This window comes from Choloepus didactylus, chromosome 5 (genome assembly GCF_015220235.1).
Source record: "Choloepus didactylus isolate mChoDid1 chromosome 5, mChoDid1.pri, whole genome shotgun sequence".
Taxonomy (NCBI): Eukaryota; Metazoa; Chordata; class Mammalia; order Pilosa; family Megalonychidae; genus Choloepus; species Choloepus didactylus.
The window spans coordinates 89584964-89600603 of record NC_051311.1 but is presented as its reverse complement, the minus strand read 5'-3'; the positions used below and the strand labels follow the sequence as shown (position 1 = coordinate 89600603).

Here is a 15640-nt window from a genome sequence, read left to right as displayed (position 1 = left end):
TCCAGTGACCTGTGAAGCAACCATTAGTCTGCAGGAAGACAAACTGTTCTGGGACTGATATAGAAGATAAATAGTGTTTCTAGTGCCTAAAGAGAGAATATTGCAAGAACCTTATTCTTAAACTCTTCCTTTTGTTGTCAAAAAAAGAAAACATACCTTCTTTCTCTGAATGGAGCATACTCTTAAGACGTTACATAGGCCTGGACTATGTAGATCATATTCCTGTATGGTAGGAGTGGGAGAGAATTTGCTCTATGTAGAAAATTTTTATATATAGTAAGACAGTTTTCAGAAAAAGTATGTAACCATCTTTTGTTTTTAACCTTAGCTTGAAATATTTAAATTTATCAGATATATGGTATGAAATATTTAAATTGATCAGATATATGTTTTCCAAATATTTTCATTTCTGAAGGTTGTCCTTATACTTACTTGATAATGTAGTTTTATGCACAGAAGTTTTTAATCTTGATGAAGTCCATTCCATTTTTTTCTTTTGTTGCTTGTGCTCTTTATGTAAAATCTAAAAATCCATTACCTGCTTCAAGGTCCTGAAGATATTTCCCTAGGTTTTCTTGTAAGACTTGTATTGTTTTAGCTTCTATATTTAAGTTATTGATCAATTTTGAATTAATTTTTGTATATGGTGAGAGGTAGCACTCCACATTCATTCTTTTGCATATGGAGTCTCAGTTGTCCCAGTATCATCTGTTGAAGAGATGTTCTTTCCCCCATTGAGTGGACTTAGCACCCTTATAAAAAATTAACTAGTTAGAGATGTATGGATTTATTTCTGAACTCTCAATTCTATTCCATCGGGCTGTATGTCTATCCTTATGCCAATACCACGTTGTTTTAATTATTATAGCTTTGTAGTAAGTTTTGAAATAAAGAAGTATGAGTCCTCCAACTTTGCTCTTTTTCAAGATTATTTTGGCTACTTGGGGCCCTTTGCAATTCCATATGAGGATCAGCTTTTTCATTTCTGCAAAAATGGCTGCTGGAATTTTGACAGAGATTACATTGAGTTAGTAGATTGCTTTAGGCAATATTGATATCTTAACAATGTTAAGTTTTCCAATCCATGAACACAGGATGTCTTTCCATTTATTTAAGTCTTTAATTTCTTTTAGCAATGTTTTATAGTTTTCAGTGTTCTAGTCTTTCACCTCCTTGGTTAAATTTATTCCTAGGTATTTTATTCTTTTAGATGCTATTGTAAATGGTATTTTTTACTCGATTTCCTTTTCAGATTGTTTATTACTGGTGTATAGGAACTTGACTGACTTCTGCATGTTTATCTTGTCTTCTGCAACTTTGCTGAATTCATTTTTTAGTTCTAGTAGCTTTTTGTGGATTCTTTGTGGTTTCCTGTAGGATAATGGCATCTGTGAATAGGGATAATTTGTCTTCTTCCTTTCCAATTTGGATGTCTTTAAAAAAAAATTTTTTTTTTAATTTTTAAAAATTTCTCTTGCCTTGTTGCTTTGGCTAGAACTTACAATACAATGTTGAATAACAGTGGTGACAGTGGGCATCCTTGTCTTGTTCCTGATCTCAGGAGGAAAGCTTTTAGTCTTTCACCATTGAATATGATATAAGCTGTGGGTTTTTTCATAAATGTCTATTCCTAATTTTCTGTTGTTTTTTTTAAATCATAAAAGGGTGTTGGTTTTTCCCCTTCATTCTATTAACATGGTGTATTACATTGATTGATTTTATGTTGAACCCTCCTTGCAATCCTGGAATAAATTCCACTTGGTCATGGTATCTAATCCTATTAATGTACTGTCGGATTCAGTTTGCCAGTATTTTGTTGAGACTTTTTGAATCTATATTCATAAGGGATCTTGGTCTGCAATTTTCTTTTATTTTGCTTTCTTTATCAGGCTTTGGTATTAGGGTAATGCTGGCATCATAGAAAACATTGGGAAGTAATCCCTCCTCTTCTATTTTTTGGAAGAGTTTGAGAAAGATTGGTATTAAATCTTCTTTAAGTGTTTGGTAGAATTCAGCAGTGAAACCATCTGGTCCAGGTCTTTTATTTTTTCATTGGAAAGTTTTAAATCACTGATTGAATCTCTTTATTCATTATACAACTGTTAAGATTTTCTATTTCTTCTTGTGTCAGATTAGGTAATTTCTATGTTTCAAGAAATTTATCCATTTTATCCAGGTTTTCTAATTTGCTGACATATAATTTTTCATCGTGACCTCTTATGATCCTTTTTATCCCTTTTATCTCTGTAAGGTCAGTACTAATGTCCCCATGTCCATTCCTGATTTTATTTATTTGTATCCTCTGCTTTTCTTTGTCAGTCTGGCTAAAGGTTTGTTGATATTACTGATCTTTCCAAAAAAAAACCAACATTTGGTTTTGTTGATTCTACCATTTTTCTATTCTCTATTTCATTCCTCTCTGCCCTAATTTTTACTATTTCTTTCCTCCTACTAAGTTTGGGTTTAATTTGCTCTTCTTGTTCTAGTTTCTTTAGGTGTGAAGTTAGGTTATTGATTTGTGATCTTTTTAATGTGAGCATTTAGGGCTATAGATTTCCCTCTGAGCACTGCCTTTGCTGTATCCCATAAGTTTTGTGTTTTCATTTTGTTCATGTCAAGGTATTTCCTAATTTCCCTTGTGATTTCTTCTTGACCCATTGGTTGTGTAAGTGTATTATCAAATTTCCACATATTTGTAAAATTTCCAGTTTTCCTTCTGGTATTGATTTCTAGCTTTATTCCATTGTGTACTGAGAAGACACTTTGTATGATTTCAATATTTATAAATTTATTAATATTTGATTTGTGGCCTAATATATGTTCTTTCCTGGAAAATGTTCCATGTGCACTTGAGAAGAATATGTATTCTGTTCTTTTTGAGTGGAGTGTTCTATATATGTCCATTAGGTCTAATGGTTTAATAGCATTATTCAAGTCCTCTATTTCTTTATCTTCTGTTTAGTTGTTTAATCAATTATCAAAAGTGGTATATTGAAGTCTTCAAGTAGTATTGTAGAACTATCTATTTATCCCTTCAATTCTGTCAATTTTTGCTTCACATATTTTGGGGCTCTATTATGAGGTGCATATATGTTTATAATCACTATATCTTCTTGCTGAATTGAACATTTTATCAATGGATAATAACCTTCTTTGTCTCTTGTAATGTTTCTTAACTTAAAGTCTATTTTGTCTGACAATAATATAGTCCCTCTAGCTCTCTTTTGATTACTGTTTGCATGGAATATTTCTTTCCACCCTTTATTTTCAACTTCTTTGTGTTTTTGCACCTAAAGTGATTGTCATGTAGATAGCATATAGGGATCATCCAATCTATCAATCTCTGCTTTTAAATGGGGGGTGGGGGGAAGGATCAATCCATTGACTTTCCAGGGAATAAATGAGAGGAAAGGATTTAGTTCTGCCATTTGGCTATTTGTTTTCTGTATGTCTCATATATGTTTTGTTCCTCAGTTACATAATAACTGTCTCTTTTTATTTAGTTGCTTTTTTGTAGTGTACCATTTTTATTCCTTTCTTTTCTTTTCTCTATATTTTTTGGTTATTTTCTTAGTGGCTGTAGTTACAATTAAGATCTTTAACTAATAACAACTCTATTAGTCAGGGTTCCCCAGAGAAACAGAACTGTCAGGATCTATAAATATAATGTAAATTTTATGAGATGTATTAAAGGAATTGGCTCACACTACTGTGGAGATGGGCAAGTCTGAATTCCATAGGGCAGGTCATAAGCTGGGAACTCCAGTGAAGGTTTTTGATGAATTCCCTAGGGGAAACTGGCTGGTTGAAGTAGAGATGAAAATTCTTCCTTATGACTGCTGAAATCATCAGTTCCCTTTAAGGCTTTCAAATTATTGGATGACACTTCTCTCATTGTTGAAGGCAATCTCCTTAGTTGATTGTAGATGTAATCAGTCATAGATGCAATCAACATACAGATGATTTAAATAGATGAGATATCCTTACACTAACAATCAGGCCAGTGCTTGCTTGACCAAACAACTAGACACCATAACATAGTAGATACATGAACTTAACCATCATGACAACCTAGTTTGACTAGTTCCAACCTAGTTTCAGTAGTATATAAATTCTCTACTCCTATATATGTCTGTCCCTCCCCCCTTATATTGTTATTGTATCAGATTACATCTCTATACATTGTACACTTATGAACATAAATTTTAAATGTTCTTTTACACATTTGCCTGTTAAGTCATATGGGCAGGACACACAGTTACAAACCAAAAATTCAGTAATACTGGATGGTATGTTTACCTATGTAGTTACTTTTACCAGTGTTATTTATTTCTTTTAATGGCTTCAAGTTACTGTCTAGTGTCTCTTTATTTTAGCTTGAAGAACTCCCTTTAGCATTTCTTGTAGGCCATGTCTTCTAGTAATGAATTCTTTCAGTTTTTATTGAAATTGACAGTTTTTTTTAATTTAAGGACTCAAAATATGCCATCCCACTGTCTGTTAGCTTCCATGTTTTCCATTTTTTTTTTTAAAGCAAATGTACATTTATTAAGGCAGTGAATTATTCTACAGTACCCTACTAGGTTTTCCATTACATTGGGTGGGAACTGCTTCAGCTGCTGATAAGAAAAGGAGCACACTAAGACAGACAAGTATAAGGAGACAGAGGAGTGAAGTAGGGCTTTGAAGGGCATTAGCTTCTATGGTTTTTGATGAGAAAGCTAAAATTAATCATTTTGGAGACCCCTTGCATGTGACAAGGTGCCTCACTCTTGCTGCTTTCAAAATTCTCTTTGTCTCTGGGATTTTGACAATTTTGCTGTAATGTGTCTTGGTATAGATATCTTTGAGTCTATCCTGCTTGGAGTTTGTTGAACTTCCTGGATGCATATATTCATTTTTTCCATCAGATTGGGCAAGTTTTCTGTCATTACTTCTTCAAATACTTTTACTGCCCCTTTTTCTCTTGTCCTTCTGGGACTCCTTTGATGCGTATGTTGGTATACTTGATGGTGTTTCATTGGTCCCTCAGGCTCTGTTAATTTTTCTTCATTTTTTTTCTTTCTTTCTGCTCCTCACACTGGATAATTTCATCTGTCTTGTCTTCAAGTTTGCTGATCCTTTCTTCTCCCTGTTCAAAGCTGCTGTTGAATCCATCTAATGAATTTTTCATTTCTATTACTTTACTTTGCAGCTCCAAAATTTCTGTTTGCTTCCTTTTTATAATTTCCATCTCTTTATTTTGTTCAATGTTTTTCTAATTTCCTTTCATTCTTTGTATATGAATTCCTTTAGCTAACTGAATATATTTAAGATGATTGATTTAAAATCTTTGACTAATAATTCCAATATATGAGCTTCCTCAGAGATGGTTTCTGGAAAATTCTTTTTTTTTTTTCCTATGAATGGGCCATACTTTCTTGTTTCTTTCTTGTGTGTTTTGTAAATTTTTGTTGGAAACTGGGCATTTTGAGTATTATGTTGTTATAACTTTGGAAATCCAGGTCTCCCACTCTTCTGGGATCACTATATATATATTTTTTAATTGATGGTTGGAGCTATCAAGTTGGAATTTTACGATTTTTTTTTCCTTCCAAATAGGGGGTAAAAATAGGTTCTGCCTCTTTAAAACTCTTTTACCACTTTTGCCTGAGAGGTTTGAAAGAATGGCTGTCCTCACAGCCAGCCCCCTAGCTATCTGAAGTAGCTGATCAAAAGCTGTGATAAGTAATTGGATCACACACCCTGGATATTAGAGGACTAGGTTCTTATAGCCCATGCTGGTACTGATAAGCTGCACCAGGAGCTTGGGCTGTAGTCCCACTATTGCCTGCCACCTGGTTGGGGGATGGTAAAATTCACCATATTTACCACAATTTACCAGCATCTTCCTCCAGGTCTTCCCTGGGAAGCTGCAGTGTTCTCTAGACTCCAAAATTTCAAAGTAGTTGATTCAGACAGTTCCTGCCAGTTCAACAGTTATTTTGATGGAGGAACTAATTCCTGGATCTTCCTATTCTGCCACCTTTCCAGAATCCATTCCCCAGAAGCTCTGCTATTTTTGCTCCCCATCCCCTTCACTTCTCTGAGGCTCTGCCTTTGCCCTAATCCAAAAAGGTGCCAGGATCATCATCCTCCTTGCCCCCACCCAGCACTGCATTTGAATTAGGAAGGAACATGGAGATAATTTTCTTTTTGAGGGGGAGGAGCTAAGCAATAAGACTGACCAATAAGTTAGGGAAGTGAAGTAGGTGGGAGGAAATGGAAATCCTAATACAGACTGCTGCAGAAGATCCTATTTTAATAGCAGCTTCCATCCTACTGTATTTTCTTAGGTTGCAGAGGATGCAAATGCTTTTGTGATTATGTTTGCTTTGATTGAAAATGTACTAAAATATTTGAAGGCCAAAAGGGAAACCTAGAAGTGCTACAGAAATTTTAAAATTAGGAAAATTTTCTCAATATTAATGACCTTAGATCAGATTTGTGTTTTAATTGTCTTAAAAAATAAAACACCTCCAAGTTCTTGGCAAGTTTACCACAGCAATTCTTCAATGATTCCAATTTGTATGGGAGTGATTAGGTTTTTGAGGCATTCAGATTTTATGCACCTTCATCATGTACTTTTCTAATTGAATGAATATGAAGTTGTAGTGACTAAAAAAAAACCTATTACAATATATTTCTGGTAACTTTGCTCAGAAACATGGATACATAAAGCCTGCTACTCTGGACTGGCCCCAAACAGATAAGAAATCAAGAAATAACCCATTAAGCAAGTAGCTATCACCTAATGGGAAAAACTAAACAAGAGAAAAATATCGAAATATAGTAAAATAAATTCCAGAAACCTGAGTAACCTACTAAGAGGCACACAGAATTTTAAAATACTTTTTGGGAAATATCCACAGTGACTTAGGAAGAAAAGTTGTAGGTAGAGTATATTTTTACAGCAGGTAGGAGGTACAAAGGAAACTGCACTGGATTGAAAGGAGGGCAGATTTGCCCATTAGTCAGAAACTGCTGTATGGTCTTAGCACCACATTTAAATTCTCTGTGTCTCCTTACCTGCAGAAGAGGGTTTTTAAGATAACTTCCACTGTCCCTATCAATTCTCCAAGGCTATGCCTAGTTTTGAAGGAGCCTTCTCTAAGGCCCAGGTTTGAGGAAAAAAGAATGGAAAAGCCTCTTTCCAAAAGGAATTCGAAGTTGCCCAAGCCAGTGCTCAAATGGACTGCCAGTCAGGGACAAAGCTTTCAGAGAACCAATGGGTGAAAGAGGTAGTTAGTGTGGGAAACACCATATTGATGTTTTATGACTGTGGATGATCCAGTTTTATAAACATTTATTCAAAGTGCCTGCTATGAGCCAAGCTTCAAATCTGTTTCTTGTTTCTTATTCTGCACAATAATAAAAATACCCACCTAGGCCTGAGGCAAAATGGCAAAAGATTTGCCTTAGTTTCCCTGACAGCCTTGGCTCCCAGTGGCCTTCCTCTGGTCTCCAGTCCTGTCTTCTCCAAGCCAGGACCTTTCTTTGATCACTAATTTCAAATGTGCTCTCAATACTGTCTAGCAAACCAATTTCTTTGGTAACCATTTCATTCTTCAGTTACTCTCCTCAAACTTCTTCCAAGCTCTCAGGCACGGAATTCCCTCTTCCTAACAGTGATTCTACAAGTGGACTTCTTCCCCATAACCCTGAAGGGGCTCGTCCTTCTTTCTGAAGGGCCAATGCCTTTGGGCTTGGATTCAACTCTCCTCTTGACTTCGCAGAAACTTCCCTTCTTTTATCACCCTTTCTCCTTCTATCACCTGCCAGCCTCATCAGCATATGAATTTTTACCCGGGCTCTCCTCCCCTGAAAACAAAAGAACAGAAGGAAACAACCCCCCCCCCCCCACTTGAGCCAATATCTCCTAACCTCCTTGAGATTTGTCTGCACACACTGAACCAGGAAGAGAAAGGAGAAGCCAGGAGAGGCCACCATGTGCAACGCTTGTGACAGAAGAGCCAAGGATCAAGGTTCACTTGCAGCCAGTCCCAGAACACTAATCTTCTGGGTGAGATCTTCGCCTTGATGACACCTTGACTTTGGACTTTCTCTTTGCTTCAAAACTGTGTGCTAAAAAATTCTCATTGTTTAAGCCAACCCATGGCATGGTATTTGCTTTAGCAGCCAGGAAACTAAAACACCATCTTTAATTTCCACTTTGCAGCCCTATTTGACTCATTGACTGTTCCTTCCTCAAAACATCCTACAATCCCGGCTTTTGGGGTACCACATTCTGTTGGGTTTCCTGTTCTCTTTATGAATGCTCCACCTTAGGTTCCTTGCCAGCTCTTCTGATACTACCCAACCTGCAAATGTCTGTTCTTCTCCCTCTATATTCTCTCAGGTAATCACATCCATACCTGTGGCTCTAAATATCATCCATATACTAACGACTTCCAAATTGATGTCTCCATCCTAGACCTCTTGGTAGCTTCAATCATGTGTATACCATGCCTCCTTGACAAAACAATTTGTATGTTTCACAGAAATTTTATACATGAGCAAACATAATTGAGTAAAGCAGAACTGATGCTAAACTCTCCTCCTGCCTTCCCCTCAACAAAACTCAATCCTCCTCTGGTTTTCAACTCTAAAAGAGAAAAGAAAAAAAAAAAAAAAAGGCATCTCCATCCAACACAATTGCTTGACAAGAAACCTGGGAGTTACTCTTGTTCTGCCATCCAATTCATAAGCAAGTCTTGTCAGTTTAATATCTACAATATATCTTGAATCCATTCACTTCTTTTTTACATCTACTGTCATCATTCTGGGTCTGCATTCTTATTATCTCTCTCCTGATCTCTTGCAATAGCTTCTAATTGATTCTCCACAGCAGCTAGAGAGATCTCTTAAGACAGATCAGAAAGAAATCTATAGGGACAGAAAGTAGATTAGTAGTTGCTTAGGGCTGGGGGTGAGGGGAAAGTGGAGAATGGAGAAGAGGATGATAGTTAAGGGGTATATGAGATTTCTTTTTGACGTGATGAAAATATTCTAAAATTGACTGTGGTGAAGGTTGCACATATCTGTGACTATACTAAAATTCATTGAATTGTACATTTTAAATGGGTGAATTGTATGGTATGTGCATTACATCTCAATAAAGCTGTTTTTAAAAACTCAGATCAAATCATGCTATGCTCCTACTTAAAACCCTTCAAAGGATTCCCACTGAATTTAGTATAAAATCCAAATTCTATTAGACCTTTTGTGACCTTGTCCCTGCCTTTTGTCCATCTGTCACACCCGGTTCTCTCCACAATGGACCTTCTTTAGGCTCCAAGAACTTACCAAGCTTCTGCCACCCTAGGCAATCTCTGCCTAGGACTCTCTGCCCCCACTCTCTGCCTGGCTAACCCTCCTTCAGGTCACTTCCTTGGAGAGCATTCCCTGAGCGCCCCTTTCTATATTGGTTTCTCCTATAATTTTCTCCCTCATAGAACTCAATTACTCCCACCACAGCATTTGCCACAATCTGTAATTACACATTTAATTCTGTGTTTATTTATTTACGGTCTCCCCCACTGGGCTGCTTCCAGAGAGCAGCTGGGACTGGTCTGTTTCTCATCACTGAGCACAGAGCGCCTAGCTCAAGGGCAGGTACAGAGAGCGCGCTGCATAAACATTTGTTGAATGAATTTGAAACTGTGGAAACTTCCCCCTTTCTCTGCCCTTATCACAAGCTCTCTTAACTTCCCCTCTCCAGTAAATTACCACAATCGCCAACCACCAACTGCCTGACACCGGCAGAGACCAGCCCTAACCGGCCTGTAACAACGCCCCAGCCAAACGCATGCGCACTTACTGCCAAGTAAGTAACTTACCTAAGGTAACCTTCCCTCTAAAAATCCTCCTCGGAACCAAGTTTACAGGGATGAAGAGTCATCAGAAGAAAATAAAATGCGAGGGGTCCCTCAAAAAAGATAAAATGCGGCCGCTGGCATATTTCTATAAACGGCCAATCAGAATATGCCAACTTGAATCCTGTTGCTATTCCCACCTCCCTCCGTGTACACATTATAAATCTCCCTTAGTTCTTGGATTGGGGAGACAGATTTGAGCCTTACCTCCTGTCTCCTTGCTGGTTGACTTGGCAGTAAATCTCTTTCCTCAAAATCCAGGTATCATGTCAGCTTCTGTGCACATCAGGCAGCAAACCCATTACTCTGTAACAAATTTACCGTCTTCTACTCTCATCTCTCACCTTGAATCTGTGTTCTTGCAGGAAGGCTCTTCTGGTGATAATACCTTAACCCAAAAGAAAAGAAAAAAGAAAACACAATACTCCCCAAATCTAAATAAAAACCAGAAGACCTTGTTTTACAAACATATAAATTATTTTATTTACAAAGCCATGTTACAAAAAAAAAAAAAAAAAAAAAAAAAAAAAATACAATCGCTCACTGGAGAATGTCTCCAGGCCTGGTGCTGAACCACGGCAGTATCAATAGATACGTGTTTATTCTTTCCTTTTTAAAACTGTAAGCCATAGAATTTACTATTTACACCTACTTTAGACATTTATTCTGCTTACAATATCACAGGCATGGAATGAATTCTATCTGATAGTGCTAATACATAAAGGTGTGGGACGAAGAAGGAAAATACTTAGTGTTACAAAATATGGATTGTAGAAAAGAAACCCACTCCACAAGTGTGGCATTTGTTTAGAATGATTGGACATGCTTTCTTCAAAATTCTTCTGGAAAAGGTTCTAAAATCGGTAGTAAGAAAGGACAATTGAGCAGGTGCAAATTCTTGTCTGTGCAACAACAGTTATTTAATATACCCCATGACTGACCAGCTACGTAAAACCCACAGAGTTTTGTTAAAGTGCCATGGGCCGACAGCATAACAAAATATAAGGTGTAAATAGAAAATTTCTTTTTTTCCTTTTTAAAACAAGAGTTCACTGAGAATCAGCAATAATAGAATATGCTGTATAAACTATTCTCTACAAAGGTTGATCAGCATTATTTACAATTGGTACATTGATACAAAAGAAGGCATACAAGTTATCCAAGTCGCTTTTTTATGGCTGACAGGTCTATGCATTGCATTATGCTTAACAACCAGAGCTTCTGAGCCTCTAAGGTTGGAGACGAGTCACGAGATCTTCAGGCAAATAGGGGTATGTGCAGTCAAGGGACTGGGAGAGAAGGCTGGGTGGGGTGTGCAGAACAGAAGAACCCAAAGGTTATCATCCTACAAATGCTGTATAGGCTGGTCCAGTTTACCTCCATTAAAACAAACCAAAAGCAAACCTTTTATTTGCATTCCATTTTTCAAGCTGCAAGTTTTTAATACATCATTATAAAGTAAACCTATGGTTGATTGTGAAGGAAGAAATACCGTGGGTTTTCCCTTTTTGCTCGGTTTTCCAGAAATGTCACCACCGTGGTCAGAACTAGTCTTTAACCATGGAGCAGCATTTGGTGGGGAGCCTCTTTATTCCAGCTTCCAATTCAAAATGTATGTTGAGAGCTAAAATGTTTAAATCTATTGAATTGCTCCGTGAGTCACTGTTGAGACATTATTTCTCAGAAGCAGCTACTTAATCTCACAATCTTTGTTTTCCCTCTTTGAATATAGGAGTTTTTAAATCAGAGAGTTATTTTGTTGCTGAGATTTGTTTTGTTTTCACTCCTGCAAGTTTTACAACTCAAAAATAAATTATAAAAAACAACAGACTTCTAAATTCGAACAAGACAAAAATTGTGCAAAAATAACAAAGATATGTACATACTTTTCAGTCTGAAGAAATGTACAATAAAAACGTAATTCAAAGAACATTTTAAAAATATAAACATTGCTTAAACTTTCCTAAGTTTCATATTGTTTCAGAACCTACTCTGGTCAGTTAGCTCTGTTATATAGTAAAACATAAATTATTACAAAATTAACACTATAAAAATTTACTTTTAAGAATATCTTCTAAACTTTTTTCAAAGGGTCTAACCTTGTTTATAATTTCTTAAACATTTATAAGTCTTAAAATCTGCCTTAACCTTTTTTTAAAAAAAGAAAAAAGTAACAATCTTCCCTTCAATTTGCAGTCTCTTTTTCCCAAGACGAAATAAGCCAGCATATTAAGTGCACTTTTAACCCTGTAGAAATAAAAATGAAATCATATGAACTAATGTCCTGGTACCTAATAACTCCTGATTTTTTAAAAAATCTTCATTTTATATTAAAAAATTTAGTAATCCTATAAGAAACACTGTCAGTGCAATTCCATTGATACGAATCACTCCGTTTGCTTCCCGTCTTTGAAAATTCCAATCGTGTGATGAAACTTTAACAGTAGTCTGATCTTTGGGTTGGGAGAGATGGTAAAGAAAAGGGAAACTTCTGGGTGGGGTGAGGGTTGTGCCTAGCTGCAAATCTAGCATTCATTTCTGATTTAAGGATGGAGCGAAACCTCCCAGTATCTTTGCTATTTTAAATAACATTTACCAGATGCCTTATGCAAAGTTACATGATTAATAGCCTAGAACCCTGTGTTTTATATTGTGAATTCCTTTCCTGGTTATGATCCTCTATTAGAGCTATAATATTGATGTTTCTTTCAAAACTCCAGTGTGAATAATTTATGGCTCCAACTTCTCTCTTCCAGCACTTCCAAATGGTTTTTCACTAAGCAGTGGCTTGTCCTTTCCACTCCTAGCAGGGGCCTGTATCAGAGTTGGGACATCTGATGACCTAGAGCATGCTGATCTGGGAGTGTGCTGATTCCGCAGGGTCTCCGTGGCCCAGGGCATGGAGGTTGGTGGGAAATGCTAGTATTCTCACAAGGGGCTTGACACATAACTTACGGAAGCTTCCCCTCAGGGACCCTTCCTTCTTCTTCCCTCATTTTCTCCTTTTCCCTAGCACTGGAAGGCAGACTGGGAACTTTCTGCAGCTGTGACAACGTGCCTCCCCACGGAATGGCTTCCCGGTCTCTTGCAGCCTTCCTCCCTGGAATTCTTCCCCCTCTGGCTCGCCTACCTTTGAGCTCTTGCACACTGGGCCCTGGAAGGGGAGTATGCAGAGTGGATTCCTAACAAGCTCAGCTTGTACCCAGCTCCCACCCTCTTTTGAGATATGCCCCCTGCTCTGCTTCCTGCCACCTTCCCAGGCCCATTACACCCCTGAGCAATCACACAACCTGTCACAATATATCCTGTTTGAGCTGCACAGCTGGACAGTGATATTGGGTAAACCAAATCCCTAAATGGCTGCTCATCTCAATTTTGCCCGTAACATTGCACTCCTGCCCACGTGGGCCGGAGAAACCTGAGGAGGGCACCCCGCCCACCCTCCAGCTCTCTGCTCCCCAGGAACAGGCTGTGGCCCCCACTCCTCCCCTGCAGAGGGCCCCCTAGCATGCTCTCAAGAGGGGAGCTGGTGCCAGCTGGCAGCTTCTGGTGGCCAGTGGGGATCCAGTGAGTGGAGGTGGGAGGAGATGGGAGGGTTGGGGTGGGACAGGACGAGGAAGGAAAGGAGTACTGCACGTGCAAAAGTTCAAGAGTTTCAGACGATGCCAACCCAATGCAATGTCCGCTCTTGATGGCTGGAGCAAAATGATGGTGCAAGAGCAACATCAGAAGCTACAGCGGTGACCCCAAATCTAGAAGAATGTTTAAACTGGTGGAAATGAAAGGAAAGACAACGGAAACAAAACACTGGTATTGTTTTCCGTAAATCTCAAATTCACGGTTTTTTTTTGTTTTTTGTTTTTTTTTGTCTTTTCCTTTTTCTTCAAAACTAAAAATTGGTCAAGTAAAGAAAAGGAGAAAGGCTAGAGCCACAGGCAGGGCACAGGAAATTGACTCTCCCCCACTGCCCACTCCCTCCCTCCTCCTCCTGCCAAGGCCTCCTGGGATGGGATCAGGTGGCCGGGAATTGGTTTGGAAGTGGCTTCATAATCTTGTTATGGAAGAGTCCTTATCCTGCCCGGTCTGTTTGTGGTCTTCTAGGAAAGAAAAGAAAAGCTTGTTTTAAAACCACGTATTTGGGATTACCCACGAGAACTCAGGAATTGAACCAGTTTTCTCATCTATAATAAAAAGGTTAATATTACACAGCCTGCATTGGGCAAAGAGCAGCTGCAATAAGCAAGTGAAATGATGGATGTAAATGGCTCCATAAAGGTGAGTGAGGTAGCCACAAAGACCCCAGCTGTAGAGAGAATGCAGGGCCAAACATGGTGGTCATGCAAGGGATACCTTCCTCTTTAGGAGAGAGGACTGTGATAAAAGATTTGTCTTCATGTTTTTCTCCACATTAGTTCACCTTTTCCTACCTAACCTATAGTTGACATGGTGAATTGTCAAAGTGGGAAGTATAGTGTTGAGTTAAACATAGAGACTTTGAGTTCAGGTTACATAGCCTAGCCCTGATACCCTCCTAGGGTGCTTAAAAAGTTTTAATGAAATGATGTGCATAAAGGGCTCAACGAGTGGTCGTTATTATTACAACATTTGTCAAGGCTGATGCCAGCATTTTGGGTCCTGAGCAGATGTACATGGAGCCCTGGGCGCACAACAGGCTTGTTAAGGGTGAGTATAGTCTCCAGGTACAACCAGCCACCTCTGCAGGAGAACTGCCATAAACACAGGCCTGAGCATAAACATGCCTTCTTCCCCGCCCCAGCACACATGGTCGGTTGCAGGTGTTCAGGCACAGAAAGGGCTGTAGTGACTCAAAATGGTGGACAGAAACTCCTCTGTCAATGATCTTGAGCTACAAAAATTGTTTCCCCATCGTTTCCACCCAAACTCTACCCCAGAGTTGTGAGAAAACCACAAAGGGCAAAATGTAGACAAGCACAGACATTGCAATTTGGTGTCTGCAGAACCTGTAGCACATCTAAGGCAACATAACAATGTAGCCCTATACATATGTTTTTTCCAGTCACATGTAAACATGTACAACCCCACCTCCATACCCTTCCTGCCCCTCGCCGCCCCAACACACACAAACACACTCCACTGGAGAAACACACGTATCCACTGGTCTTATATATTGACAACTCTCACACTTCAAGTTTATAAAAACGCGTAAGTCTATCCTGAATACTCTCACCGTAATGCTTGCCACATCCTGACTGGGGCCTACAGCTCACTAGAAGCCTTTCAGAAAGCACTGACTGGTATCTGCCATGGACAAGGCCCTTTAGTCAAAATCATCTTGTTTAATTTTCACAATCACCTTAGGAGGTAAGCATCAGTTTTGCTATGTAACAGATTAAAAAACTGAAGCTCAGAAAACTCAGCTGCCTAAGATCAGATGGTCGATAATAATAATAGAAGTAGTCATAGTAGTAGTCAACACTGCCTGTGTATTTACTGTGTGGCAGGCATTTTCTAGAGGCCTTATGTGAATAAACTAATGTAATCCTCACAAAAACCATATAAGGTAGGGGCCATTATTATCCCCATTTTATACAGGAGGAAATGGAAGCACAGAGAAGTTAAGTAACTTGCCTGAGGGCACAAAACTAATAACTAGAAGGCCTAAGACTGGAAGCCAGGGAGCCATGCTCTTGACCGCTACACCAAACTGGAGATGAGATCTGAACCATGGCCTGACCCCAACACCC

The 15640-nt window shown here is 38.5% G+C and overlaps 1 protein-coding gene across 11 annotated transcripts in view; it reads right to left on the bottom strand.

Moving 5' to 3' along the window:
• Window positions 1-10947: 10947 nt before the first annotated feature.
• ATXN7L1 (ataxin 7 like 1) overlaps window positions 10948-15640 on the bottom strand; it is a 236946-nt gene continuing 232253 nt past the window's right edge. For 9 of the 11 annotated variants that reach the window (XM_037836420.1, XM_037836418.1, XM_037836422.1 and 6 more), the window contains one exon: window positions 10948-14011. In XM_037836420.1, coding sequence (XP_037692348.1) covers window positions 13970-14011 — 42 coding nt within the window. In that variant the 3' untranslated portion in view covers window positions 10948-13969. The remainder of the gene's footprint in view (window positions 14012-15640) is intronic. The other 2 variants (XM_037836419.1, XM_037836424.1) reach the window with 1 other exon arrangement.